Source organism: Aptenodytes patagonicus, chromosome 24 (genome assembly GCF_965638725.1).
Source record: "Aptenodytes patagonicus chromosome 24, bAptPat1.pri.cur, whole genome shotgun sequence".
NCBI lineage: Eukaryota > Metazoa > Chordata > Aves > Sphenisciformes > Spheniscidae > Aptenodytes > Aptenodytes patagonicus.
In genome coordinates, this window is record NC_134972.1 from 2,391,844 (window position 1) to 2,419,584 (window position 27,741).

The following is a 27,741-nucleotide window of genomic DNA, read 5'->3' on the forward strand; positions in this document are numbered from 1 at the left end:
CCCGAGCCGGTCGTGCAGTGCTGGAGCAGACACTCGTGCCGCGGCGCACCCAGAGCTGTCGAGCACTTCAAAAGCTTCGTGGGGGTTGCATGAAAAAATCCTCCATGCACCAGAGAGTCAGGAGAAGGATGCACTGGAGCCCGAGCGCAGGCAAAACCGAAACCCAGCGATGCCCGTTTCCCCCACGCAGCAGGGGATGAGGACGAGTACTTAAGTAATTAGTGTTGTCAAAGCAAGTAATCCGGTTAGCCAGCATAACCTGTGTAAGGGCTTCAGTCAACACGGTGCAAGAGGTTATCTGACGCACAAATATCCACTTTTTTTTTTTTTAAAGATCTGAATTTTATCTTTATTATTGCTCAATTCTGTTGGATTGATCAGCACAGCAGGAGGGTGCGGAGGAAGGGGGCTCCTCCTGCCGCCAGCCTGGGCTCACAGACAGCGGGAGCAGCGCCGGCACGGCCGTCAGAGCAAAAGCTGACCTGAAATCTTGCACCCCCAGGGCACTGAGAAGGGTGGAAGAGTCTTGCCCGCTTCCTGCTCCTATCTGCAAAACAGAGAAATAACCCCGTATCTCACAAAAAAATGCTGTGGCTAGTCACAGACTGCCCAAGCAGCGCAAAGATACAGCGTGCCAAACTAATCCTCAGAGCCAGCTCCTTCCGCGCACTGCCCGCAGGCAATGATTAACAAAAATGATGGATAAAATATTCACAACATTGCGAGGAGCAAGTGCTGTGATCTTCGTGCCACCTTCCCTTTGTATACAAAACCATGTGTTGCACCCAGTCTAGTTTAAATAGCGAAATCTTTAGGTCTGGGACTTACAATTTTGCAAGGGCATCAAAACACACTCTGTAGATTGCTCCTGAGAAAAGACTACAGTTCCCACTCTACTAACAGGACATACGCTGCATGCCAAACCACAAACAAAAGGACACAAATGCAAGTGAACTTTGGAGGTGTAAAATGGATTAAAAGGTCAGCTGTGCTTGAGGAAATCCAGTAAAAGTGAGAGGACCGCGGTATCTTTGCTAGACTATGGTGCAAGACACCGTTTACTACAAAATTAACACAGATTTTATTTGCCAGTCCAGGAGCAAGAGGGTATTCGCAGCACTCCGAGAGGACATGGATAGTTACAGATGGGAGAATTTGACAAAAAGCTGCTTCTCTACCACCAACTCTACAAAATCAGAGCGCTCACAGCCCATTCATTTGCCCCTCGGTGCACAAAGCCTATATTCCTCCAGGAGAGAAGCCCGTGCTCTATTTTACATTTGTATTTAAGCTATGCCCCTATTAAGCTTCATCACAGCTCTTCCAGCACGGATTGGGTCGGACCACGTAATCTATCGTGCATCTTCGTAAGAGAGCGGTTGAAACGAAGCAAAGATCCTCTCCTCCCAGGACTGGAGGCAGTAGCAGCAGACAGAGCAGAGCTGACCGATCCACACTTCTAGAAAAGAGCCAGTACCATGGAAGAGAAAACAAAGTGATCCTCAAATTATTGTTTATATATCTGAGAGTCCCTTGGATGACTGTACAAAGCAACAAAGCGAGATTCATTACTGAAAAAGGAGCAAGTGCTATTTGCCTGAAGTGGCAGCTACAGCAAAACTCGGTTTATTCCCTGAGTGGTTGGGTTTCTAATGAAAAGGAGGTGTCCTCTCACCCTGGGGCACCTGGGGCTTCAAGTCCAAAAAATCATCCAGGACTAAAAATGCTCGATAATAAACTTGAGAGAGATCTCTCTGCAACTCCTGACACCCATCTGGGAGTGAATCTGAAGGGCACTGAATGCAATAGCTCCCTTTCCCTGCTAGCTCCTCATCAAACGAACGGTATTACAGATAGATAGTCGAACAGATGGTTACAGATGCACTTTGGGGAGCAAAAAAAGTACATTTTGGGCATTCTGAAGCAGTCAGTATAGCTCAGACAAAACTAAGCACAAGTAAAAGCTGTCTTTTCTTATGCTCAGACACATGACGTAAGGTACTAACAGCTTCCAATTACTGCACCCTCTCCACCTGTGCTGGAAGGCATCTGAAATATTTGACTGACGTTCAGCTAAGGGTTTGACGATTGGGGATGACAGATGTCCATCTGCCACAACAGAGATCTGGCCGCCGAGGAAGCCGGACCCGGCTGTCAAAGGTAGAAACGTTCACAGCGAAAAGTCTGCTTTGGAGCCAGCCGTATTCCCTTTGAAAGGCGGAGAGAAAGCTGCCTCCTGGGTTGAGCTGTGCATAGCATGAGCAGCAGGTCAGGGTTCCCCCCCCCCCCAATTTCCAAATAGCCCAATGTTATTTTTATCAGACATTCCTATTCGCATTCACACCTAACCTACATTCGTCTATTCAAAGTTGAATCCAGGGCTCAGAGCCAGCAGAGAGACAATAACCTGGAGAAGTTCAGCAACGAAAGGCAACAGCAATGCCATTTTGTGCTTGCAGAAAGCTTAAGTTTCAGGATCGTGCAGAGCTTTCACAGTCATTAACAGGGAACAAACCCTTGAAGGCAAGTGATGGATGCCATCATTACCTACAGCAACGCTCCAGCCAGCCTGCTTCAGTGCTTCTCTATTAGGGGCTCCAGACCAAAAGCAAGGATGGGTTGAACCTCAGCAGCTAGAGGCAAATTCAAACCTGCTGTTAGTCCTAATATTTAGTAGCAACTACCCAATTTTCCATGGAATAATCTTTATTTTCTTGAAATTATGAACCACACAAATTTCTGGTCATAAAATGCCAAGATGTCTTTGCTTTAAGAATCCCTACACTGGTTTGCATGAAATTTTCTCTCCCTTGGGGTGCTTCAGGGCGAGTTTACATGAGAGTCTGCAATAACAGATGTATGCTTGATACCAATTTTTCAAAGCCTGGACCAAGCCCTGACAAACAATCTTGTGTCATTTTTCGGTCTGAAGCAGTGCTGGCACAGGCGCCCTGACCCTGCTGTGTCAGAGAACTACTGCTCTCCAGCTACAGAAGCTATGTGGAAAGAAAGTGATCACGAAGTGGAGCAAACGTATTGCTCCTCCAGCCTCCTACCACCTGAGAAAATAACTAACTTCTCCCCTTGCCGCTGGATTGTGCTAACATAAATAACATTAATATCTCAGAAGGGTCAGCAAGTAAAGCAAACACCTTCCTTGCATAAACGCAGCAAGAGCTAGAAAAGATTACTACTGCCATTTCTGTCTGCCCTCCTCCAAACTTTTGCATGTTCTTTCTACTCTTCTGAGGGTAGCAATTTTCCTTTTTCCACGATGAGTAGGAGACCCGGGGTTGCAGAGGCTCCAAGCACTCACAGAATGGAGCAAAAAAAAAAAAGAGTTTTGTTTCTCAGCCCTGGAAGAGCTGCAGGAGGACCCAGCCCTGCACACAGCTCCTGCGCTGAGCATCAACCAAAACCATCACACGCCCCGTCCCCGTTAACAGAGAGTATTTGGCACACAAGACTTCGGGTATCTTTCTCATCCATTTTGCAAGTGTAAATTCCTACTGAATGGTACCTCCTTCAAATATAGAGGAGCATTAAATGCAGTTCATAACGCCCCAGTTTTATCCGAAACTAGTGAGAGCTTGTGCTGCTGGAGCTCAAGCCAGCCTCCCAGTGTGCAACTGGTCCAGAGAGCTCGCTCTGCTCCTTACCTTGAGCCAGATTCCTTTTTGTAGGTCAACCAGAATATCTCCTCACAATAAACCTAAAAATATCTGTATTGTACACCAAATTCTACCAAGCCGGATGATTTCTTCAACAGGGGAGAGACACAGTCATCACAATACTAGAGTCGAGTGAAACTGAGAAAGACTAATCAACTGAACCATTCCCCTCAGCAAATCTGTCTTTACCTTATCAACTACCTTTCAGTCATTCAAGGAGTAACACCCAAATTTTGAGGCCACGTTGACTCTCGGTTGCTAGAATCTGGCACACACAGTCTATGCAGAAGCCAGGTGCATTTAATTCCAAAAAAAGCAAGTGACAGTCCTGTGTAGCAAAATGCAAATACAAACTTAATGTGTGCCAAACGAGCATAACCCAGGCCACGCTTAAAGCTCCCACGGACCCGCAGAAATACTAAATGCAATGCCAAGAGACTAGAAAATCATAAAAGCTACCTAAATCAAAGTCCATCTGTGCATTTTGGAAGCCATACAGCCCCTAAAACCTATAGCTACCTGAACTGTGCTCATGGACTCCTAAAAATTTTAATCGGGATAGAAGGTAGTTATCCTTAAACTGTTCTTCTGCTGGCAAAACATCTAGCACCGACAGTACTGTTATCAGACTAGGAAAAAAAAAAGAGGTGCCTTTGCCAAAGTAAACTGCAGCTACTCAAGGAGGGTTCACCGACAGAGTTGTGTGCCAAGGATTGCCACGGTAGGCAAGCTCAGAGGCAGCTACGATGGCCCCTTGCCGGGCTGCCGACCCACGAGGTGGAGCTGGCACTCTGCTCCCTCTCCACGCTCCTCAAGGAGCCAGGTGAGATTAAAACTGGGAGTATTTAATTAGAACAGAGGCGACTTAAGACTGTCACCGCACATCAGCCACCCAGCTCTCAGCCAGGAGAGCCGCCCGCAAAGCTTTCCCCGCATCAATCGGTTCCTCACGCCGGGGTTCCTGCCCTGCCACCGAAAATGAAGCCGAACCTCGGCCGCAGTCGAGACCCAGATCCACGCTGCAGTGTTAGTCTTGCTCTTGCCAAAGCGCTCTGCGGCTCAGAGACTGTCTCAAAAATGCCCTCGTCGGGCACTGAATTTCCTCAGCCTCCTTGGGAGCAATGCAGACATTAAAATTGTACTTGCTTGCAAGGTCCGTCAAGTTTCCAGCGCCCGCATTGCTATGCGTAGGTCCCTCTCTTAATGACCAGCACTGATGCGGATTTGCCTGGGATTGTCATTGAGACAATCTGTCCAAAGCCAAGTCCTCTGCTGGGGACGCGGGCTCCTTACATCACCGAGTGCCAGCTCACCAGCTACTGTCAAGGAGAGCACATAAGCCCTCAATGCCAGCCTGGGAAAAAAAAAAAATCTCTTTTGAGACCCTCAAGCTCTATAGACTTTCCAGCAGTTAAAAATATACGTATTCCTACGAAATAATCACTCAGCAGCACACCGACCCACAGCAAACCTGGCGTCTTCCTCTCAACAGGTCCATCGGTGGGACGGTCTCTCAGCCGACTCGAGGGGGTCACTGCTAAGCTTGAGTGAAAAAGAAAAAAGGAAAAGAAAAAGGCCGATGTCTACAGCAAACAGCTGCAGCTACTTAAAAAAAAGTGAGCTCACCAAAGGAGACGGGAGGGGATTCCTAGATGTCAGCAGGCAGGGAAATTCACCACCTGTTTCACAAGGTTAGCAAGCTGCCAGCGCGTCCACTAATAGATCATTAATACAAGAACAGCGGGGTCTTTGTGTCAAAGGCAAATCCCCCACCTGCTAGCGAATGTAAATCTGACCCCGCCACCGGCAGCGGCAGGGGAGGGGGGTGCTGGCTCCAGTTTTTAAAGCTACTTTAAGCAGACACAATTTTGCACATTGCGTCCTTCCAAGACCTCGCTCAGGACAACGATGTAGGCAGGAATCCACATGGGAAACCTAAACTAAATAACACCCAGAAACACTCAGGCTGGTGCCCAAGCACTGTGGTGGAAGCACGCAGAGCCCAGCCTGCAGGCCCTTGGAGAAGTGACTGTTTCATCAAGTCCGGCAAAAGGCGGTCACATCATGGATAAATGAGCATTTGAGCCACTTGCAATCCCCACCGCAGCAAAAAAAGACCAATTCACACACAATAGAGGCCTCAGTTTCTCTTCCCTTCCCATCTCACGCCTTAATGCTTCAACCCAGCTGCATTCGCACTGGATCAAAACAGCGCTGGTTAGAACATTTCTTGCAATGCGCTTACTCCAATGTTTGACATTTATGCCCACATATCACCTTATAACCACACAGAGGTGCAGATGGTCTGAAGGGAGCTGGAAACTAATTAAAATCTTCCCAGTGGTCACACTGGAGATCAGCCAGAGCAGCTTTCTTGCAAACCAAAGAGTAAGTAGCCCAATAAATGGGCTAAATAAGTTCTAGCAATGCTTTCAGAGCAGCTTCACAGACCCTCATGTGCCAGGGACCGAGCTTGATGACAGGAGCCCCCAGTTATCGCTGAAACAGCAAAACCAGTTCTCTGCACCGCTGTTCAGGGTCTTCCTCCGGGAAACCTTTGCAATATATATCCGACACATCACCTTTGGGATAATATTCTCACTGCTGTTTGAGAAGCCATTTTACCACGTTCGCTACACCTCAGCAACTGATAAAAGGGAATATTTTCTAGAGCAGGCTAGGGAACCGAAGACTCTTACTGGGATCGCTGTTGACACCACTTCTCCCTGTTTTCCTGAAGTTCACCCTGAACCACTTGTCTTACACAGGGGAGGAGATCCTTGCACGCTCTCACCAGATCCGTCTTGGAGCAGGGAAAATGCTTTAAACTCACGTCTTACAGCCACCACCATTGCAAAGGTATTCACTAAAAGGGGGGGAAGCACTCAGAAGCCAGGAGGATTGATGAAGACTTCTGGAGAGATAAACCCCACAAGCCCTCTCACGGCGGCGTACCCAGGCTCCCAGCTGGAGGAGGTCGCGTTACTCAACACGCTCACATCCACCTCTGCTCCTAATGGAAACACAGCGAGATCCTGTTAAGGCTTCACAGCTGGAGATGCTGCAGCTAGAGACAGCAGCAAGGTTTTCCTTCGGAGGCTGGAGGGCTGAAGTCAGAGTGCAGCCCAGATAGCCTGACACTCCTCCTCCCTGCCAGCGAAATCTTTAAAAGCTGCACTGAGATTTCTTTTTCCTACCGCTTTTGAGCGCCCTCTGCACACAGGAGCACCCACCCTTCATCCTCCATCTCACCTGTGGTCCATGCCATCCTAGCCAGAGATGCTCCGGGTGCAGAGTTGCTCCCCATCCCTCCCTCTGCCCCTACACCAAGCTCCCTGCCCTGAAGGGTTTTCCCAGTACACTTGACCCGGCTCTCAAGTGTCATCAGCATATGCTTCTTCAGCACCGTGAGCCTGACAGACTGGCCTCCAAGAGCCGTTCAGAGCCAAGTCTTGCATTATAGGATAATGCTGATGCCTTTATGTAGCCTGTTTCCTCGCTCCTGCTGCTTAATGGTGTCTAATTCCATTACCATCCAAGACATTAACGCACTGTACGTCTAGTAAACACACCCGCCATCCCAACGCAATCTGCAGAGGAGCGCAAGGGATCGAACAGGGAACACCTGGAAAACCAGCCAAGCTGGGAATGATCCCGGACAAATATAGGTCTCCAAGGAGTATCTTTAGATTAGCAGGCGGCTCTGCCCCCACCGAGACCCCAGGATTTACCTAAATAGCTCCCTTCATCACAAGCAGCCCAGCGTTCATTGCTATTTTAAGCCAGCACCCTGCCCTACTTCCTAAGGAACAGCCTGCTTTCTCCTACCCATGCAACCAAATGAGCACCAAAAACATTTCAGCTAGAGGAGACAAATTCCTCTTAACTCTGCCTTCTTTTATTAAACGAAAAATACTATTTCGGCACTGTACCTAGCTAATACGGGGCTCATTTGTTCTAATTGCTACAGAATGGGCCCTCCAAGCAGCCAGCACAGCCTTGAACGGGGGGAATGGGATTAACCTTTCACAGGCTGATATCCAGATAGCAGGGAAACAGAAAAAACATATTAAACGCGGGGGGCTCCAGAGGGGCACGACCTTCCCTCCTCTTCGTCCCACCTCCAGCGCCCATCTGAAGCATCTGGTGTTATTCTTGCAGGAAATGAATAAAAAGACAGCCCAATCTGCTTTCCCTGACACCTTATCGCAGTTTTCTAAACAGGTTTTAGTACCCAAGGCTAGTGTTGGGGTTTAGGTTTTGCCACCAGCGGTGGCATTTCTGTTAATTAGCATGGCAGCAGAACATCTCTGCTATAGGCTATAAAGAAACCTGGCTCTGGGAAGCTTCACACACAAAAAAAGGGTGCCACTGGCTCTGTTTGGGGCAGACGAGGGCTACATGAAGCATATTAGAGCTAAACAGCTTGCATTACCCTAAGATGTTTGCAGAAGTGCCGCTTAGCACTGCATTTGACTTCCGATTCATTTTTGGATGAAGTGCCACGTGATCTGGCAAAATCAGCACCAATTCTGCAACACCCAGTCTCAGCGCAGCCAGAAACCTGCCCCTTTTCTTAGCACATCCCATTTACAAATAACGAAGCATCTTTCCTGCAAGAAAGACCCCCAAAATACCAGATTCCCAAGTAATTCGGAGCGACCCTGCAGGGTTCATGCTTTAAGGGCTATCTACAGACCTTCTTGAGCTCTGTCCAGACAAGTTGCTGCACTATGACACAACTTGCTTTTTAGAGATCCCATCGCTGCATCTTGACTCAGATGGTATTTGCACTTTTCCTCTGGCACGCCCGAGGTCTGAGAGCATGCACCTTGGCCTTCATCTCCATTTTTAGCCATTTTCGCAGCTCTTTTTTCCCCCTCAAGTATTCCTTAGTAGCTACAAAATGGCAACACTAAGCAAGACAAACCAATTAAAGCATTACAGAAGACAAACATGAAATGAACAGCAATCACAGTGATGGTACTACATATTTCTTCTTTTCAACAACCACAATTTCCCTTGTATTTAAGATTTGCCTGAGCCTTCCCTTGCTTTGCATGCAATTACAAAGCTACTTTGACTTTTGTATTGGTGTGTGCTCTGTTATAAATACTCTCTACATCTCCCAACCTACCGCAACTGGAGAAAGCCCAATGCTCAACCATCCAACTGCATTTCAAGAGCAGTAGTTTGTATTAAAAACAAGGTAGGAAGAAAGCTACACATTTTTCATAAACTGAAAGCATCTTCAGCCAGCAAGATGAACTAGCACATCCTCTGAACCCTATCCACTTGGCAGCAGCGCGGGGGAAGCTCTCCAAAGCCTCTGAAGATGGCATCTATTGATCTGACGCCGGTTTTTTGGCTCCCCAGAGGCATGGCTTCTGTTGAAGGCACCGGGAGCCTCGCTGAACAAATCCCGTGGGATTGAACTCCATGCCTCTAGCAGCATCTCCGCCACGCTACAAAGGCACACGCTCGCTGTGCGGAGAAGGGGAGCAGCTCGTCAGGTGTTTTCTGTTCGAGCGTGACTTCACCCGAGCTGAACACGCACGTGGTATGAGATATTGCTGGGGCAAGCGTGCTCAGATTGCCCCGCCGTTCCTTCACTCCCAGAAACCTTAATTAGGTATTAATCTACATCATCTACATCATCATGTAGATGATCTACAACATATCTGGGAGGTTCACACCACGAACCACAGCTGATAGGCAAGAGCATCATGTCAGGGGTCTTACACCACCACCACACACACTTTAAATGTCTTCTAGCCAGGAAAAAACAAACCAGATATGGAGAAAGGTGCCTGAAAAAGCCCAAGGGCTTATGAAAGGACAGCGAAGCACAAACTTGGAAAACCCACTCGTTTACACAACACCTTTAGCTATGTAGTCTCAGCACCGGTCCCAGCTTTACCACCCCCACACAATTCCTCGATGTCAACCCACTGACGATGGCTCAAGTCTGCCCATCTACAGAAAAGCAGAAACCCAACAGTACTTCATAAAACATAGCACGGGCACTATTGAACAGCACGTGGATTCGGCACATCACACTGACTACCGACAAACACACAACAGCTGCCAAAAAGAGGGCACCAGATCCCAGCTGCTGCTCGTTCACCAGCTTTGTAATGGTGCGACACTTTACTGATACACACATCCAGAAAATCGCTCTGGATTATTTGCTCTGGCTCAGCCAAGCGTCCAAATACCAATACCCTGGGTTTTTTAAAGAATTTTTCACGGATGCAACTGCAAACGCAGTAAGCTGGGTGTGTGTCCACCGTTCAGCCATGCTCGCGTGTCGTTGGAAAGGATCCTCGCAGCACACAGCTATGCTTACCGCCGCCATCGCTTCCCAGAGGACGTCACACCTTGCAGGCGTGATTCGCTGGAGGTGGAACGAAGCAGGATCACTTCTGTGCAACGAAAAGCTCCGCGGGTTTGTATTCAGGGAGCGCGGGGTGGGGGAAGGCACCCACCATGCCCGAGTCCTGACCTCGAGCATCCAACCTACGTGCTTCAGGGGCACCGCAGCAGCCCAAACCATCACGCTCGCCTGCCTGCAAAACCTGTATTTCATAGGTTGTGGATCCATCAGTTAATTCGAGCCTATCTTTGGGCTAACGCAGATAACCGGACCTAGCTAATCACTCAGATTTCCAGCATAACCACCCCAAGTGCTCTCATGAGAGCACCAAGTTTGAACATTAATGATCTCAGTTCACGTCAGCCATCGGTTTGCTGCTAGAACTGGGCTACTAAAAAGCAATTCTTGACGTACCCCAAAATTAGAGATTTTAATAATGAACATGAAGTTACCTGAGTACACGTTTAAGCACAAAACTGAGGCAAACGGAAACACTGTATTTCTCCTGACTAAACATAATTATAGTTAACACTTCTGCAGGGCTCTAGAGATGTAAATATATAGGTTAAACATAGTTAAAATTCTACATCCTACTTAATTGTAGGCATTTCCAATTGAACGAAATTAGCTTTTATCTTCAGGTTTAAATTATTAATAACCACGAACAATGTCACCACCTTTAAACAATAATCACAGCCAAGGAAGAAGCTATTCCTCCCCAGATTTCTAGAGGCACTCGAATCAGTGTCCCAAGCGTACCTGGGGGAAATCAAACGCTCTCCTTGACAAGTTCCCACGGCTCTCGGAGCATTAGTGCGCGGAGCGAGCAGGCTCCAGCCAACGCCACGAGCCTCCACCCCACCTGGCTATGGACTAATTACCAAAATTACCAGGGGCCATCTGGATGCGGCAGGGTTACCGAGCCCCCGAGCAGCGTCGGCAGGATTGCTGATAGGGTTTCCCGGGATCTGGAAGCCCAAGCAGCAGGGACAGCGTGTCAGTACAGACGACTCAGCTGAATCATAATGGCTGCATTGACATTACCTTCCCCGAACAAGGCCAACCTAAACACACGCAGCTGCCTGGGATTTAGCAGGAGATTTACGGTTCGCACCGGCCACTCGGGCTGCCTGCAGACCTACAAATCACCAAGCCACATGCACAGCTCTGGGGAAGACCCCGGGTCCCCTAAATCCACGAGCCCGCCAGCCTTATTTCGAGCGGCATGCTGAAAGCAACCCATGAAAAACACCCGCTGGCAGCGCAGAGCTAACCAAGCCCGAGGGGCCTCAAAGTCCAGGCTGCCACCCTAGTCCACTTTCCCTTCATTTGAGGCCACGGTTATTAACATCTAAACATGTGATCGGACACATGACAGGCTAAAAAAATCACTTGGACCCATCCAGAGGAGAAGGTAGAGATGGCAGCGTGCATCTCTCTGGCGGGCACACCTCCGTACCCGTATATTATAACTATTCCTGGGAAGCCGCTCCTTTCATCAGCCGGCTTGGGGCAGCGCAACTGCCTGCAACGATTCAAGCCATCCGGGCAAGAAGCTTCAATAAATAACCGGGCGATTGTGTAACTTTGACAGCTGGGTGCCTCTCGGCTACAGCGGTGGGTGCTGAGCAAAAGTTTAAGCAAGCGAAGGCGCGCAGTGGATGTTTCCCCGATGCGTGGGTACGATAATGGCACTAGATCAATTAGGGCAGTGAAATGTACATCATACGAGCCTCCTCCTAATCCAGGAGTTTCTCAGCTAATGTATTTCTCTCCTCGTTAACCGCTTCGGTGTCTTCTGCTCTTTCAAAAATAGTACCTACTATAACCGGTCCTGAAGAGGGGGCCAGCTGGCACCCACCTCGGGGCATCGAAAGAGCAAACAGGGCTTTGCGGGAGGCAAGACACAGGCAAGCAGGCAGGGAGCTGCCGGAATGAGGGCAGGGTGGGTGCTTGCCCCCCCCCCCCCCCCCCAATCCTCAGGGGGAGGTGCAAAGCAGGGCCAGGCCAGGCCCCGCTCCCACCCAAAGCAGGGTCTCAGCACCCCAGGCTGGGGGCCGAGGACCTCAGTGGGTGTGAAGGAGCACAACGCCTGCCTCGGCTGACCCCCTGGGCTGGCACCGCTCCCCTCCAAGCCCGCCGCCCCTGCCCTCCTCTGGGCGCTGGGCTCTCCCCAGGATGGGGATCCCCCCCCCCCAGCAGGGCAGGGATGCCGCCCCCCCTTTGCCACCGCCTGCCAGGCAGCGGCCTCCCGCTACCCGTGTGTCCACAGCCCCATGGGGCTGGGGGTCCCCCAGCCCATCACCCCCACTGCAAGACCCACGTGCTGCACCCCCCATCCTTGCATTGCACCAGGCGAGGAACTGCACCAGAGGAAGCGGGGGGGGGCAGGACTGCTCATCCTCTTAGACCAGGGGTGCCCCCCCAGGCCAAAAATGACCCCCACCAGGCTCCCCCCAGAGCAGCTGCACCCCCCCCGGCTCCCTTTAGAACACAGATGTTCACCCCGAAACCAAAGGTGCCCCCCCAGGCTCCTCTGCAGAGGTTTCTGCCAGACAAGGGATGCCCCCCCCGCTCTGTCCCCCCCCCCAGGGCTCTCCCTTAGGAAGGGTACCCCACCAGAACAGCCCCCCAGCCGCTCCAGGCATTCTCCCGCCCCGACCGGGGCTCCCCCAGCCCGGGGATGCCCCCCCCCCCCAAAACCAGGCTCCCCCCTACCCAGCGTCGTCCCCCCCCACCCCAGGGGTTCCCCCCCTCCCAAGCGCCCCCCGTCAGTGCGCGCCCCCCGCGCAGGCAGGGGGCGCCCTCGCCGCCCCCGGCCCCTCACCCTTGACGATGCGCTCGGTGGTCGGCAGCTTGTTGTGGCCGCGCCCGGACATGGTGGTGGTGCCGCCGGCCCCGCAGCGGGCCGCTCCCGGCCAACCCACCGCCCCCCCGCCCCCGCTCGCCCTCAAAAGGAGGGGGCCGCGGGGCGCTCCCGGCGGCTGAGCGGGCCCCGGCGAGCGGGCTGGGGATCCGCTGGGTGCCCCGGCGGCGGCTCCGCGGCGCTCCGCTCCCCTCCCCCCTCCCCCCGCCGCCACACCGCCCTCCTCCCTCTCCCTCTCCCCCCCCCCCCGCACGGCTACTGCGCAGGCGCCACTCGGCGCCCGCCCCGCCCCTCCGCGCTGCGCCTGCGCGCTAGCCCGCGGGGGGAGCGGGGAGGTGCCGCGCCTGCGCCCGGCGTCACGTGGGCGCTCCCCAGTCCCTTCCTGCCGCCATCTTGGAGGGGAAGGGGTGTTGCTAGGCGACGAGGGGGGGGGCAACATGGCGGGAGGCCTGCGAGGAGAGGAGCGCGACGCCCCTTCCCTCCATGAGCCCGAGGGGCACCTCACCCCTCAGCACCCCCCTGCCATGGCCTCCCCTCTGCCCCCCGGCCTGGTTCAGGGCCGGCGGGGGGGGGGGGGGGAGACATAGCAGGTAAAAATAAACCTCCACGCCACCCTTCTGGCAGCGCAGATTGGGAAATCAGGCACTGGCTGCGCAGCGTTGACGCAGCCCGACAGCTTGCGGCATATGGGGAAGCACAGGCGAGCGTTAACACTCCCACTGCAAATAGCAAGAAGGGCTTGAGTTTGTCTGAGGGCCGAGGGTGACCCCAGCCAGCACGGCTTGCTGGGTGTAACCTTTCAGCTGAGGTAGGTAACTGAGGTCGCAGGCGTTCATCAAAACATGAGGATTTTGCAGCAAAAAAACAGCCCACCTGAAGCCTTGAGGCATAGCCCAGGAGCGCTGCTGCCTGACAGCCCCCCTGGAAGCACTCAGACAGCGCTGAGGAGGAGAGCAAGCAAGTCACATGCGCGCTGCAACCCTTCTTCCTTAGAATAGCATTTATTTTTAAAAGCCACCACAGAATTTCAAGATTTGTTTTCTTTAGCAGCAGCGGGGTTTCTAAAAATTGTGCTTGCCTCTCAGAGCTGGCAGCTTGAGAGTAATGGTATATAAAAAGGCAAAAAAAGTGAAGTAGAAAAGCAAAGTATGCTTTTTTCCCCCCCCGCTCTTCCCCTAATGCAGGCTGGGGAGGCAGGGACACAAATAACGCTGCTCCGAGTCAGGCTCCCTCGTGCGAGCTGGAGAGGAATACAACATCCCACAGACCCGCTCCGAAACCTCAGCCTCCCTCCAGCCAAACGTCAATGCTTGGAAATATGTTTAAAGAAGAAAAAAAAAAAAAATTAAAAAGGGCTTTTTGACTCTAAAGGCAATTCTGGAGCGCTGTGCCACGCGGGCAGGCGGGGGGGGTGGTGGTGGTGTCAGTGCCATCTTCCGTCGGGCGCGCCGCACTGCACAGCCCTGGAAATCGGGGCTGGAAAAGCGGGATTGCATCACCCAGCCCTTCCAGCCCGGCTCAAACCCTTCCCCTTGGAAAAATCCTGAACCAGCGGAGCTCCCACCCCTTCACACCCCAACCAGCTCTGGCCACGGGGAGGTTTCCACCGCTAGAGCACGCCTGCAACCCTCCGTCATTATAGAATATATTTTATTTATGGAATTTTACAAATAACTTTACAATTCACGTGACATAAGTTATGTTCTTTGTTTCAATGCGTCTCTCTTACAACACCTGAGTTATTGAAATACTGAGATGGAACTTGAGCTTCGAACCAGACACGGGAAAGGAAACAAGGATGAAAATCCATAACAAGCTCGATTTGGGTCACTTTCCCTCCTCGTCCTCCCGCCTGCCCCATCCCTTCCCCGACGGCGGGTACCAGCCTGCCCAAGCCAGGGACAGGAGCTCTCTCTCAGCGGAGCGAGGGTCCCTCTCTGCGAGGAGCCTTGTTTCTCCGAGGGGTTTCACCCCCCCACCTCCCCCCAAATCTCTGCGTTGCAGATTTCTCAAAGTCAACTCGGTTGGCAAGAAACAGGGTTAAACTTGAAACAAGAAGACGACGGACTCACGATCCCCACCGTGTGCCGAGGGGCCCATACCGGCTCCGAGGAAGCCAAGCGTCAGTCCTTGCCACGTTTCCAGCTCTCGGGGACACAGAGGACCTCCCGGCCACAGTCTGCAAGCGCCTCGCGATCCCCGGGGGACAGACAAGAAGATTTCCCCGCCTTCGCCTCCAACACTGAGGCTTTTCCATCTGTGCGCACCGCTGAACCGCTCCTGCCAGCCACGACTTAGCCCTGGCAGCGCTACGGCTGCCCTCTGCCCCGTGGAAAGCTGCCAGCGATACGGTGTTTTCCAAATAATTCCTTGAGATAGAAAAGAGGGCACATATGCCATTCAAAGGACTCAAGTTTTTCCACATCAAGTTGGTCAGATGGGGCTGCAGCTCTCTCAAGCAGGGAAAGGGAGTTTTAATAAAGGGAGTTTTTCCCTCCTGACTACCGAAAAATAGCAGCAACCTAAAGCATGGGTAATGACCATGAGGTCCTGCAGAGGTGGCTGGGTGCCCGAGCCAGGACAGACCATGCTGCTTCGAGGTGGCTCTGCCCCATGGACCGGCCGCAGAGGGAACAGTGACTTACAATGACTGTCCACACGAACAAGAGACCCTGCACGGGGTGAAGCAGAGCCCGTCTCTCCTTGAAGGCATCACCCACGGCAGCAAGAGGCCCGAGGACCGTGTGGTACCTCTGGGTTGAAGGGTGCTCCCAAGTAAGGCTCCCTGCTCCTTGACATGCTGATATTTAACCTTCTGGGTGCGGGACAAAGCCAACAGCCTCCTGGGTGCCAAGGGGACAAAGTCAGTGCCTCGCCTAGCCAAAGCCACCGAGAGCAGAGGTGCCGATCCACGAGGATACTGGCAGTGCCACGTCTCAACAGGCAGAGACCTAGGGACTCGGGGACAACTGTTAGGAGCCTAAGAGGAACGTCATCCAGCTGGTACCTAAGGCAAATTAGGAACGACGGTGTGGTACCGGCAGCCAGCGATCAAACCAGGGTACGATGCTACCGGATGGTGCTGAGCCTGCCCCAGGCTACGCCAAGGGCTGAGGTCCCTTGTCTCTCTTGTGATGGGCAGGAAAAATACCCGGCACACCCTCTGCTTTGCTTTCCAACAGGGGTGGAGGGGAAGGTGTGGGGAGCCTCAGCTCCAGCCCCCGGTGCCGAGCAGCACCGAGCCGAGGCGGCAGGATGGCCGTCACCCCATCACACACACCCACGGCCACCTGCACAGGCAGGGAGCGAAGGAAGAGGCTCAGTGACAAGCCATCCCTGGCACGTACACCAAAGCACTTCTCAAAGCCATCTGCACCACGCCTTCATCCCAATCCAGCACCGTACCCACGAGGGTAAGCCGCCTAAATCGGCTCCCGCTTATCAGCGTGGCCACAAACTCAGCACTACCGGGTGCAGGATAAGGTCTGGGGGGAGAAGGGGGTGCAAGGGAACCTCAAGCAACACGGGTGGGGTGGGCAACATTATCAATATGATAATAAGTCAATTCACCTAGTGAATCTGGGGAAAGCCAGCCCAGAAGCAGAGCTGTGAAGTGCCTGTAACACCCTTCTCTGGCTACTCCCTAAGGCTGAAAACACACAACCTAGAGAGGTTCACAGTCTATTTTTTTTTTTTTTTTAAAAAAAACAACCCCCCCCCCCCCCCTGAATCTCAGCAACTCAGCAGCATCAGTGTTTAAAAACCGGTGTCCGTTCCCAGGTGTCGGCATGAGCTTGGTCACAGTGTAAGGACCGCTTCCCTGGCTGGGGAGCCCGTGGCTGGGCAGGGGCTCACCGTGCCGGCTCTGCCCTTGCCCCGCGCTGCTCTTGTGCCCTTCTCGCCAGCGTTGCCGCACGGCTGCCCTCGTGGAAGGAGAAGGGTTGTTTTTTTTTTTTCTCCCCGTACAGCAGCAGGGACCTAAGGGAGGTTAAGAGCATCCTGCTAGCCTTCTCCCAGCCGCTGCCCCATGCAGCCCGCGTCCGTCAGTCCGACCCGCACGGGGTGCGGTTTGGTGTCCTCTGCTCCGAGAGCTAACACCCAAAATGTGCTTTAAAAAAAACAAACACAAAAAAACAAACCCCTCTTCACCCTGCTCTTCCCAGGGCATCGTCCGGGCTGCCAAGGCAAAACGGGAGCAAAACCAGACGTGGCTCCAGAGACATGTTTCTGAAGACAGCAAGGATGATGCTCAGATCGTGAGCCGTGCTCCTTGAGCCTCCTCTTCCTCGGCAGCCCTCTGTGCTTGGAGAGCACAGCTCCGAGGACTGGCTGGTAGGTAACTCTCTCAGAGGGAGGGTCTGTCCTGGTCTGTGCGCTCCCGAAGCGGGATACCACCTCCCCACGCAGAAGAGAAACACCAGCTCCTCGTGCGACGCCGGAGAACGCGGCGGGTCCCCATTCCCCTTCTTTGCGGTGGTACTTTTCACCCCCCGCGCATCCATTCCCTGGTAGGTGAGCAGGCGGAGGCAGCTCGCGTCCAGCGCTAGCCCTGTACCCCACGGCCCCCTGTCACGCACCCCCTGCAAAGGGGTCAGGAGAGCGTCACATCCTATCGCACCACTCCGAGCACAAGGAAGGGAGCAACACGGCTAGAGGAGCTCCTGTCTCCCAACTCCATCCTTCCCAGGAGACGCGAGGAGAGAAGGGATACAACACTGGAAAGAGATCCTCCGGTCAGTTCGGTCCTACGGCAAAGGGGATTAAGCTCCCCTCAGCCTTAAACCAAAAGAAAATGAAGTCTATGGAATAGCTTTAAAAGCAATGCCTCTTCTTCCGTAGCGTGATGTCAGTGCCTGCACAGGTACCATCGTATGCTTGCAGCAGGAAAAGGAAAGGAAAAAAAAAAAAAAGAAATACCCCTTCCCCCCCCAAAAAAACGGAAAAACTGGAACGGGGCTGCGAGATGGGCTGGTCCTACCCTATCTGGATCTGGCCAGAGTACATGGTGAGCAGCACCATGATGGTGAACCCCGTCAGCAGCCCCGCGTTCTGGATGGCGAAGGTGATCAGCGCGCTGCCGTTCTGCTCGTCCTCCCGGCTGACCTCATTCATTTCGGGGAACTGGAGGCGGGGGGGGGGGGGGAAGAGAGAGCGATGGCAGGGCTCAGTGACAGGAGCGGCTCCGTCCTTACCCGCTGCTTCCCACCCCATGCCACTGCCCCGACAAATATTCACCACCCGGCCCGGGGCTCTCAGCGGGGTCACCGCGCCGCCAGCCCAGGAGGCAATGCAAAGCTGAGACGAACACCGGCCACCACAGACGGCATCTGCGTTGGCCAGAGGGACAGAGCACACCCCCCCCCCGTGCTCTCCACGCCTGCCTTGCCTCCAGGCTGAGGGCAAGCCAGAGCTCATCCTAGCCAGGCAAAAAACGAAACAAAACAAAACCCTGGCAAGGTCCCGACCGCGCACCCGGCAGCCCCCCGGGCTCATCATTTACCATGTCAGCCAGCGCTATGTACAGAAACATCCCTCCGGCCAGAGCGAAGATCCAGTTGGCAGAGAAGTGGCTGCCGGCCACGATGCCAAAGGCCAAGCCCACGTAGCAGCAGCAGGCGGAGATGAAGTTGAAGAAGAGTGCCTGGCGGATGGTCATCCCGGCGTTCAGCAGGATGACAAAGTCCCCTGTGGGAGAAGAGGACGGGGAGGATGAGGAGGGAGGGGGCTGTCACTGGGTGGGCAGCAGCACTGGGACAGCACCGAGGTGCTCATATTCAGCGCCTGCTTTTGCATGGGGTCAAGCGTGGGCTCCCCATGGCCGCTGGCGCCGAGCGCTGACCGCAGCAGCTGCCCACCAGCTCCCGGCCCTGCCCGCGCATAAATTCGGACATTCAAACCCAAACCACTGCCCGCCTCCCGCCTCCCAAACCAACGAGGTGGTGGGTTTTTTTTTCCTTCAGATGTCTCCATCTAAATTTAAATCTCAGACATCATATTACCTCGTTATTTTTAGAGCTGTGATTACTCAGTGTAGTTTACAGTCTTGCCTTCCCCTCCATCATTACTCTGTTTATTCCACCCCACATTTGCCTTTCGAGAAACAACGGGTAGGACCAGGAAAGCGGCAGGGTTAGCTTTAAAGAGGGGCGGATCTGAGAGCCCTCGCAGCACCTTTCCCCGAGGATTCACATACCCAGCTCGTGCGGGAACTCCTCGCAGAGGATGGCCACGGAGGTGCTGATCCCTTGGAAGACGGAGACGGTGAAGGAGGCCCCGATGGCCAACCCGTCGATGAAGTTGTGGAGGCCGTCGCTGAGGGTGATCATCCACGCCAGCGTGCCGATGTCGGAGTACCGCACCTCCTTCAGCCAGTAACAGGCGCTCTGGGAGGCCTGCAGGTCCTGCCACGGCACCCCGACGGCGGGGGCTCAGCACCCAGCCGGTCTGGGGGGGGGGGGTCACCGCTCCCTCCACCGGCCAGGGGAACCCACCCCTCCGTGTATTAAATCCACACAAGGCTTGACCCGAGCAGTTTGCTTTCCACCACCCACGGAGGATTTTGTCAGGAAGGTGTGAGGGGCTTCAAAACGGCTCTTTTTCATTGACAGGCAGTTGTTTTTTTTTCCACGCACCCACCCGCAACCCCACGGGAGGAGGCACTAACCTGGACAGAGAGGGAGCCCACCACAACCTTCTCATCCCCGGAGGGGGTCTTGCACTCCAGCTCGCTGGTTATGTGTGGGATCATGTGGTCCAGGTCCCCATTCTGCAGCTTCTCGGTGACCCCCTCCTCCTGGTCCTTCTTGGACGGCAGAGCCTCAGGGCCGTAGTGGCTGTGCCCGTGGTGATGCTGCGGGACAGGGGGGATTCACGGGTGTCAGCCACCCTCGCCATTTCTGCCGTTTCCCACCCGAGCAGCGCTCCGAGCAGCCCTTGCTCAGCCTCACCTGGTCCTTCTGCTTCAGGAGCATCTTCAGGACCTTCTCCGTGAAGAAGAAGAGGTAGAAGCCCCCGAACACCACGGCGGATTTGGAAATGTAATAAGCTTCTTGAGGGTTGAATCCAAACGCCTGCAGGCAAAAGGGGACAAGTGATAGGACTGAGGAACAGTCTCCAGCAGCGTCCTTCGTCTGCCTTTGCCCCTTGCACCTCTGGGGCCACACTGACACTTTCTGACCTCTCTCTAAGCAGCAGCTGCTTTGGGGGCAAGCTCAGAAAATGCCTTCGTGCACCTTTAATCTCCCTCACTCCCCCAGCCAAGCCGGCTGTGCCCCAAGGCGTTGGATCCACCACCCTGCACCAGGGCAGGGATGCTAAAAGCAGGCTTAGAAAGCCTTCGCTGTCTCGGCACAAAGGCAACCGGCCTGCAGGGCTAGAAAGGGCAATAAAATAGCGCTTCTCTGCTTGAAGCAGACCAGAGGTCTCCCTGGAGCGATTCTCTTCCAAAGAGGGGCGAAACGCCAGCTCCGACTGCGATCCCAAGGGGCTTCCAGCCTCCGTACCTCACTCTCGGCTCCCTTCCGACGCCGCCTTCCCCTTCTCCAGCCAGCGAGCGCCCAGAGAGAGAGAAACAGCCCCCGAGAGAGAGAAAAGGACGGACCCGACGGTCCTCACCCTACCTCGGGAATGAGCTGGAAGAGGGCGTTGGAGTAGAGAGTTCCAATCGCCAGAGCTATGAAGTAGAGGAGCAGCCGCTTGTAAAAGGTCTTCTTCATGAAGGGCACCACGCTGGCTCCCACCAGCGAGCAGAGGGAGATGACGGTCACGCAGAGGAAACCGTAACCCCAGACTGCGGCGTGTGTGCCAAACCCACCCCGGGGAATCGGACGAGGGGAGGTTGTCGGAGGGAAAGGAGATCAACGTGGGGAAGGGGAGGGAGGGGAAGGAATCCACGCCGAAATGAAAGAGAGAGGAGGGAGGGAGAAGGGGGGGGAGAGAAGAGGACATTCATTAGTGATTGCTTGTTCATCTGGCATTGGTTCAAGAGGGGCGAACCTGGTGCTGAGTGGCTCTGGAAACAGCTCTTTGGGAAGGGTCGGAGGGAAACCCTGCTGTGGAGCTCATACCAAATGACCGGGAGAGGAGCCCTCCCTTGGAGCAAGCAGCTCTCTTTTAGCACCAGGATGAAGCTGAGTTTTGGCAGCCAGGCTGTTTCAGAGCCAGCACCCCAGCTCTGCTCCCCGAGCCCCCGTGGGACGTTGGGCAGCCGTTCCAGGGCCACAGAGCACCGAGGTCCCCCGAGCACCTCGTACGCTCCATCCTCGTCCTGCAGCCCGGAGAGATGCGGCTGGTCCCCGCAAGCCGGCTGGGACTGGGATGCTCCGACTGACGGTGAGGGTGGAGCGTACGTAAGTCATTTCAGTTCCTGGCAGATCAGGAAATACAGGCGCTTGGTTTTTATGTTCGGCAAATAAAAGTTGCAGTTCTGGAGTTGAAAAGGAGCCTTGATAAAACATCCCCCTGCCAACACGGATGCGGTGTTTGCTGCCCGAGAGCAAAGCAGACAACACCGGGGGGCAAAACCCGGCGGCAGCAAAGGGTGCTCTGCTCAGAGGGAAGGTTGCAACTTAAATGCAGAGTTTTAAGGCTGGATGTGCAGGAGCTCAGATCCAGCTGGTCTCCTCCCCAGGAGATGGGGAAGGGCTCTGTGAAGCCGCCTGGACCCGGGGGCCGAGGAGACACGCACGTTTCAAAGGTGTCCAATCTGAGAGCGTGCGGGTGTATTTATTCAACTCCAGAACCGTGCAATTACAACACAATTAATTTGCAATGTATCTGTCAGGCCCATCAGAGCACCAGGAAACCTCACGTAAGCACAAATCCTTGTGGGAACATCGGTCTTGTAAATCAGAGAGGGGGGAAAAAAGGCAATTAAAACATTTGTAAAAGCTGGCTGACTGGGGAGGAAGCTGGTGCTTGTCTGGGCTCTTCTCTGTGGTTTTACACCGATATTTCCTCTGCCTCGCAGGTCTTTCCATCCGGCTCACGCCACGAGCACTGCCGCATCTCAGCGGCCTCAGAGCCGGGCAGCTCTGCACGAAGCGGGGCTGAGCACATCCCTCTGAGGGAGAAACTCCCTTGCAAAGCAGACACAGCCCATGGGACAGGAGCGAACGGCTTCTCCCAGCACCTTCCTGGACCTCAGACCTGGCCAGCAGCCTTGCAAGGACTGGCAGGGCCGGAGGGCACAGCCTCCCCATGCTGCCTGCACACTCGAGAGGGTTTCCTGGTGCTCGGAGGGACAAGAAAAGCCCTGCGGAGCCCCTGAGATAAGCCCTCAGCCTCGGGTGACGGAGGGATCGGTTCGATTTGGCAGGGTGGAGGCAGAGAGGGCGCCCAGAGAGCTGCCCTCGGAGATGGGAGAGAGGCAGGGACTTTCTACCGCACCTCTGGGATGAGCTGGAAGAGCGCGTTAGAGAGCAGCGTGCCGATGGAGAGCGCGATGAAAAACGTGAGGACCCGCCTGAAAAAGGCCTTCTCGGTACACGGTACGATGAAGACTCCGAGCAGGGAGGCCACGTTAATCATCGACACACTGAGAAAACCAAAGCCCCACACTGCGGAACGAGAAGAAACGAGGGCCAGACATTACCGAGGCTCTCGGCGCAGGGAGACGGGGAGGACCCCGAGATCCCGGATCCAGGCAGGAGGAAAAGGCTCGTGCCGGGGCCGGCCTTGCCGCACCGGAGCATCTCTCCTTTTGCTCCGGACGCTTCAACTGCGACACAAACCATCATTTTTGTTGCAGGGCAGGTGGAAATGAAGCCACCAGGTTACTTGGAAGAGGCTTTCCCGAGCCAGCCCCGGTCTCCCGGCGTGGGAGAAGCCAGCGCTGTGCTCAGGGCAGCTGATCCAAGACCTTGGGCATTGTCAGGACCTGGATGCATGGAAGCTCATTTAGCATCCGCTGGTGGCTGGAGGCCAGCGGGTCCCTAAATGTGCCAAGCCACCCCCTCCCACCAACAGGGACTTGCAGCGAGGTCCCCATCATCCAGCTACCCTGGAGAGCCGTGCTGCAGGCACGGCTCTCACCTGCGGCGTGTGCGACTGGGGGCAAAACCACGCTGCGAGCCCACAGCACAAACCACACCGAGGAAAATGTCAGGACTCCCAGCTGCTGTAGGCAAGCTGCCTCCTCTTGTCTCTGCCAGACTCTGCCTGTGTCCCAGAGCTGGGAATGGGAACTGGCTCTCCCGCAGGTCCCAGGGTGCCTCATATCCCCGAGCTCCGTGCCCAGGGCCGGGCAGCGCTTCTGCCCCCTGGTTCCCCGCTTACCTTCGGCCGAGCTGGGTCTGCTCTCCTCCGTCTGCTCATTTTCCTCGTTTTCCAGGTTCTCGGAGGCGCACGCCCCAGACTCCAGCTGCTGCAGGATGGTGGGGCAAAACTCCTTGAACTCGCTGTGCCCCACGGCAGAGCCCTCACTCAGGTTGTGGATGGCAAAAAGCTCGACGGAGCTGAAGCACTGGGGAAGGGAAGAGACAGGCACGTGCCTTGAGACTCCCGCAGCTCTGCGAAGAGGCTTTGGGGGTCTGCAGAGCCCCTGCCTTACCCGGGAGAGGTTCACCCGCTGCTCTGGCGGCTGGGAGACGTTGGCGTGTCCCACTCCCACATCCAGGTGGTTCAGCAGGGCCTTGAGCTGCTTCAGGCTCAGGGTTTCGCTCTCGCTGTATCGCTGAAGGAGATCCTGCAGGAAGGAGGCTGCAGAGAGCGCCGGTCCCGCGGCATCCCTGCCTGCCCAGACCCACGGGCAGGGGAGAAGGCAGAGCAGCACGAGCAGGCAGCAGCCCTGGGGGCCTGCGCTGGGGATCATGGTGTCTCAGGGATGCTGGAAGAGAAGCCACGCGCTGCCGTTAGCTTTAGCATCCCCAGCGGCTCCGACCACTGCGCGACCACTGCTCTTCCACCCCACAGCTCCATCAGGAGGTGGCAGATTTCTTCCCCAGGGAGCCCCACGGCGGGGGGCGGACACAGCTTTGCACAGTGCCGAGAGCACCCACATCCCGAGGGGGGACTCGACATCTTTTCACAAGTGATACAAGACCTGCCGCTTCTCCTCCACCCCGAGCCAAACCCCCGGCACCGCCTCCCCGAGCACCCCGCTCCCCCAGCTCACCACAACCGCGTGCTGAGGGGTGGGGGGCTGCCGGGACACGGCTCCTGGGGGCTCTCCAGCTCCGCAGAACCTCGGGATCCCTGGGGAAGGGCAGCCGGTGGTCGGAAAGCAGGCAGGGCTGTGATGGGGATCCTGCACATGTGCCGCCACCGGCAGTGCAGCCAGCAAACCCCAGCACAGTTAATACCAAGGCCGGCTGCCAAATTTGGCTCTCCGTGGGGTGAGAAAGTCACGCACCGGCTCCTGGCCACGCTAACACCATGTCGGGTCCCCCTCGTGCCACTGCGGCCGGGACATGCACCCCTTGGGGACCTCTGCCCACCCACGCCGGTATTCGGAGGACACGGGAGCCCAGGGGTCAGAGGTGGCATTTTCATCAGGTTATATTTTAACTACGATAATTACAATGAACCGTGTCCTTCCCAGCTGCAACTGTAGATGCCTTTATAGTGTTTGCCTAGAATCAATCCTTGCCCTCTCCGCTCCTTTCATACAAGCTGGGAATCAATAAAAGCGGGGTGGCAGAGAGCGGGGGGAGCTGGGGTTGACCCGCCAGCATGCATTGGGTGCAAAGGAAGGGGCTCGGAGAGAGGGTGGGAGGCCAGGCACGACCCACACGTCCACCTTGGGCAGCACCCAAGAGGCTGGAGCGGGGCCCGGGCCGCCTTCCTGGAAAAGCTTCACCGAAAGGTGGACAGCAAATTTGGGATTCACAAGGACAAGCAGAAAATAATTCGCTACCCGCCGCCTCCATACGCCCAGCAGCCGTCCCGTTCCCAGCCCGGAGCTCCGCTCCCCTCCTGGGGGGTTTGGGCACATGCTGCCTTGTGGTTTCCCCTTCCCGGGGGCTCCTCGGGGGAAGCGGTTTGCAGCCCCGGGACGGTTCCTGCACCGTTGTGCACAGGGCCCCATCCAGCCCAGCTCTGCCCCGGCACGGGACTTGCCGCCCCGGCCAAGCTGCGCTCCCGCCGCCCGCTCCAGCACCCCGCCACGCTCGTCCCGTGCTGACGGCTTACAGATTTCAGTCTCCTCCAAAAACAAGCCCGAGACATTTTTGAAGCCCGGCCAACCAATTGTTCCGAAAATAACCTGGGGCCGGGTTTGCGAGGCACGGTGCTGCCCGGGGCGATGAGGCCAAACCTGGCAGGACCCCGTCCCCCTCCGAAGGCGCCCACATTCCCACAGGTTTTACAAGCTTACCACCACTTTGCGAGCTTTGTTTGGAGGTCTTAGCCTCCTCCTGCCAGGGCTTAGCTCGGATGCTTTGGCTTAACCCCTCTCCTCCCAAAACGGGGGAGTGAGCTCATCTGGCGAGGTGCTGGTGATGGTTATACCCTGCTCGGTGCGGGTACGTGAGGGACCTCTGCCTCTTCAGCAACCCCCAGCGAGAGCCGGACACCTTCCTCTGCCTCCCCCCTACCCAAATCCACCCTACCAGACGGGTCCTCCCTGGGCAATGCTCCGTCACAGCCCCAGGAGCAGCAACCAGCCCGGGCAGCCACGTGTGACATCTGGGTGGCCGGTGACTCCCACAAGGTACACAGGCACTGGCACACAGCCCACGGTGGCAAAGGCCTGTCCCGGCAGCACCGCATCCTGGGGACGGGGACGTTTGGCTGCCTTTCCCTCTCCGTGCCGGCCAAGCGCTCCCTGCGTCCCTCCGGGAGCCATCCTGCCCGGAGAATGCCGATTATCGCCGGCCCGTGCCAAGGCACACAACCTCTCCAACTGCCAAAATCGCCCCTGGGGTTTCTCCCAAAACCGGGCTGAGCCGGGCGCACCCAGGGTGGAAAACCGGACCTCAACTTTCAGCCAGCTGCCAAACAAAAGGCAGGATGCGGTTTGCAGGCAGAGCCGGGCAGGGGTGTGAATTGCACAGGCTCGCTGCCGTTTTAGGGCAGAAACGAGGTGGAGGAGCCGCCCCTCGGGAAGAGAAGGGCTCAAAGAGGAACAGCCCGGGGGGTCTTGGACCCCCCGAACACCGCAGGGAGCCCCAGGGCAAGGCAGTAGGGTGCCAAACACATCCAAGCCCCCAAATCCCAGGGGCAAAGGGGAGCTGCAGCAAACACGCCGGAGACACAAACCCCTGCTGCCGTCTCTCCATCACTGCCACCGGCTGAGCGGGACCCCCTCAAAGCCCCCCAGCCTCCTGCCCTCTACCTTCAAGGACGTCCTTTCGCCGGCGACGGGACCTGCTCCTGGGGCCCGGGGAGCCGCGGTGCCGTGCACGGCCTGGCGCCTGACCTACTTTATTGCTCACTGCCGCGCTGGGATGGGGCAGAGGGAACAAACCTCTGCCACGGGGAGGGGATGCCAGGAGCCGCCTGCCCCGGGCGCCCTATGGGACGTGCCTGGGAGAGATGCCCGGCGGTAACGAGAGCCCGAAGGAGCTGCCGGGGCCAGGCAAAGCCCCTCTTCTTTCCCGTGTCCCTTGGGTTCACTTCCCAGAGCTCATCGATCCCGGTTGCAAACCACCCCCCCTCTGACCGGCAAGGTGACGCCGGCAACAAGAAACGCTGGCAAAGCCGAGCACGGCCCCAGCGACGTCAGGCCCGTGCCAGATGCTTCCCGAAATCCCACACAGGGACGGCTCGCTGTCGCAAACCCGGAGGGGGGCAGCGGGGGCCCCCGAAACCCCGCCGGTCTGCACCCTCCCCTCCTGCCAGGGCGGTTTGCAGCCAGCGGTCCCGACCTCCTTACGGAGCAAAAGCCGCCCCATGCGTCTGGCAGCGAAGGCAGGACCTGCCTGCGGGCAGGGAGGGTTTCCATGCCCTGAGGCATGGCTGCGCCCCGGAGGGACGGCAGCCTGCCACGCTCGCGCCAGGCCACGGCCTCCCTTCGCTCCCCCAGGCTTCCTCCCGATTTCCCCAAAAACCCCTGCCCGCTGGCCCTGGTGCGGGCAGGCAGGCAGCAAAACTGGCCGCCCAGGAGCTACCCTGGCTATTCCCCCCCCCCCCCCTCCGGCCCCCCCAGTCCTGCCCCGGTCCCCCGTCCCCCCCCGTACTGGATCTGCCCGCTGCCACCCCCGGTCCCTGCCCCGTCCCAACGCCAGTCCCCACCCCGCAGCCTCTCCCTGGCCCCTTTGCCCCCTGCCCCAGCCCCGCCTGGCCCCGGCCCTCGCACCGGCGCTGCCAGACCCCGTCGCGGGGTCCTTCTCCCCCTAGCTGGGCCCTCCGCCCCACGCCCAAGGCCGCCTGCGCCCTCACCTGGCCCCAGACCCCACGGGCAGCCCCAAAGCAAACCCCATAGCTGCCCCCAGGCCCTAGGACCGGTCCTAGGCGCGGTCCTAGACCCTAAAGCCGGTCCCAGACCCCACGGCCGATCCCTGACCCCACGGCCGGTCCCTGCATCCTTCCCTGCATCCTCTCCCCCATTCTCATCCCCCATCCCGGGGCTCGGGGCCCGCCCCAGCCCGGTCTCCCGCCGCCCTCCCCGCAGGGCCCTGTTCCCGCAGCCGCTTCCCCGCCCGTGCCGTGCCGTGCCGTGCCGTGCCGTGCCGTGCCGTGCCGTGCCCCATCCCATCCCGCCCCATCCCATCCCGGCCCTACCTCCACCTCCCGCTCCCGCTCCCGCCGCCGCCCGGTCCGCCCGGTCCCGGCCGCGCAGGGCGCACGCTCGGCCGGCGGCACGGGGAGCGCTCCCATTGGCCGGCGTCACGGCGAGCCACGCCCCCCGGCGACCCCGCCCCCGGCCCCCTCCCGCCCGCCGCCGCTGT

General features: G+C 56.3%; 2 protein-coding genes across 9 annotated transcripts in view; both read right to left on the minus strand.

The window, feature by feature from the left end:
- PPP3CC (protein phosphatase 3 catalytic subunit gamma) overlaps positions 1-13,063 on the minus strand; it is a 35,111-nt gene extending 22,048 nt beyond the window's left edge. For all 4 annotated transcript variants that reach the window (XM_076359043.1, XM_076359041.1, XM_076359042.1 and 1 more), the window contains exon 1: positions 12,875-13,063. In XM_076359043.1, the coding sequence (XP_076215158.1) occupies positions 12,875-12,926 (52 nt within the window). In that variant the 5' untranslated portion in view covers positions 12,927-13,063. The remainder of the gene's footprint in view (positions 1-12,874) is intronic.
- A 1,488-nt stretch (positions 13,064-14,551) lies between these two features.
- On the minus strand, positions 14,552-27,599 carry SLC39A14 (solute carrier family 39 member 14). Of its 5 annotated transcripts, none has more exons than XM_076358885.1 (10): positions 27,575-27,599; positions 24,027-24,106; positions 23,463-23,738; positions 23,189-23,375; positions 22,301-22,470; positions 19,861-19,983; positions 19,578-19,763; positions 19,107-19,314; positions 18,414-18,598; positions 14,552-18,034 (listed from the first exon to the last, which is right to left on the minus strand). In XM_076358885.1, exons 3-10 carry the CDS (start codon positions 23,721-23,723, stop codon positions 17,888-17,890), a joined length of 1,467 nt encoding a protein of 488 aa, XP_076215000.1. In that variant the 5' UTR covers positions 23,724-23,738; positions 24,027-24,106; positions 27,575-27,599; the 3' UTR covers positions 14,552-17,887. The 5 variants fall into 5 exon arrangements, with proteins under 5 accessions (XP_076215000.1, XP_076214995.1, XP_076214996.1 ...); XM_076358880.1 differs by lacking the exon at positions 22,301-22,470 and adding an exon at positions 20,533-20,702 and having other exon boundaries at positions 27,575-27,598; XM_076358881.1 differs by lacking the exons at positions 22,301-22,470; positions 24,027-24,106 and adding an exon at positions 20,533-20,702.
- Positions 27,600-27,741: the final 142 nt, after the last annotated feature.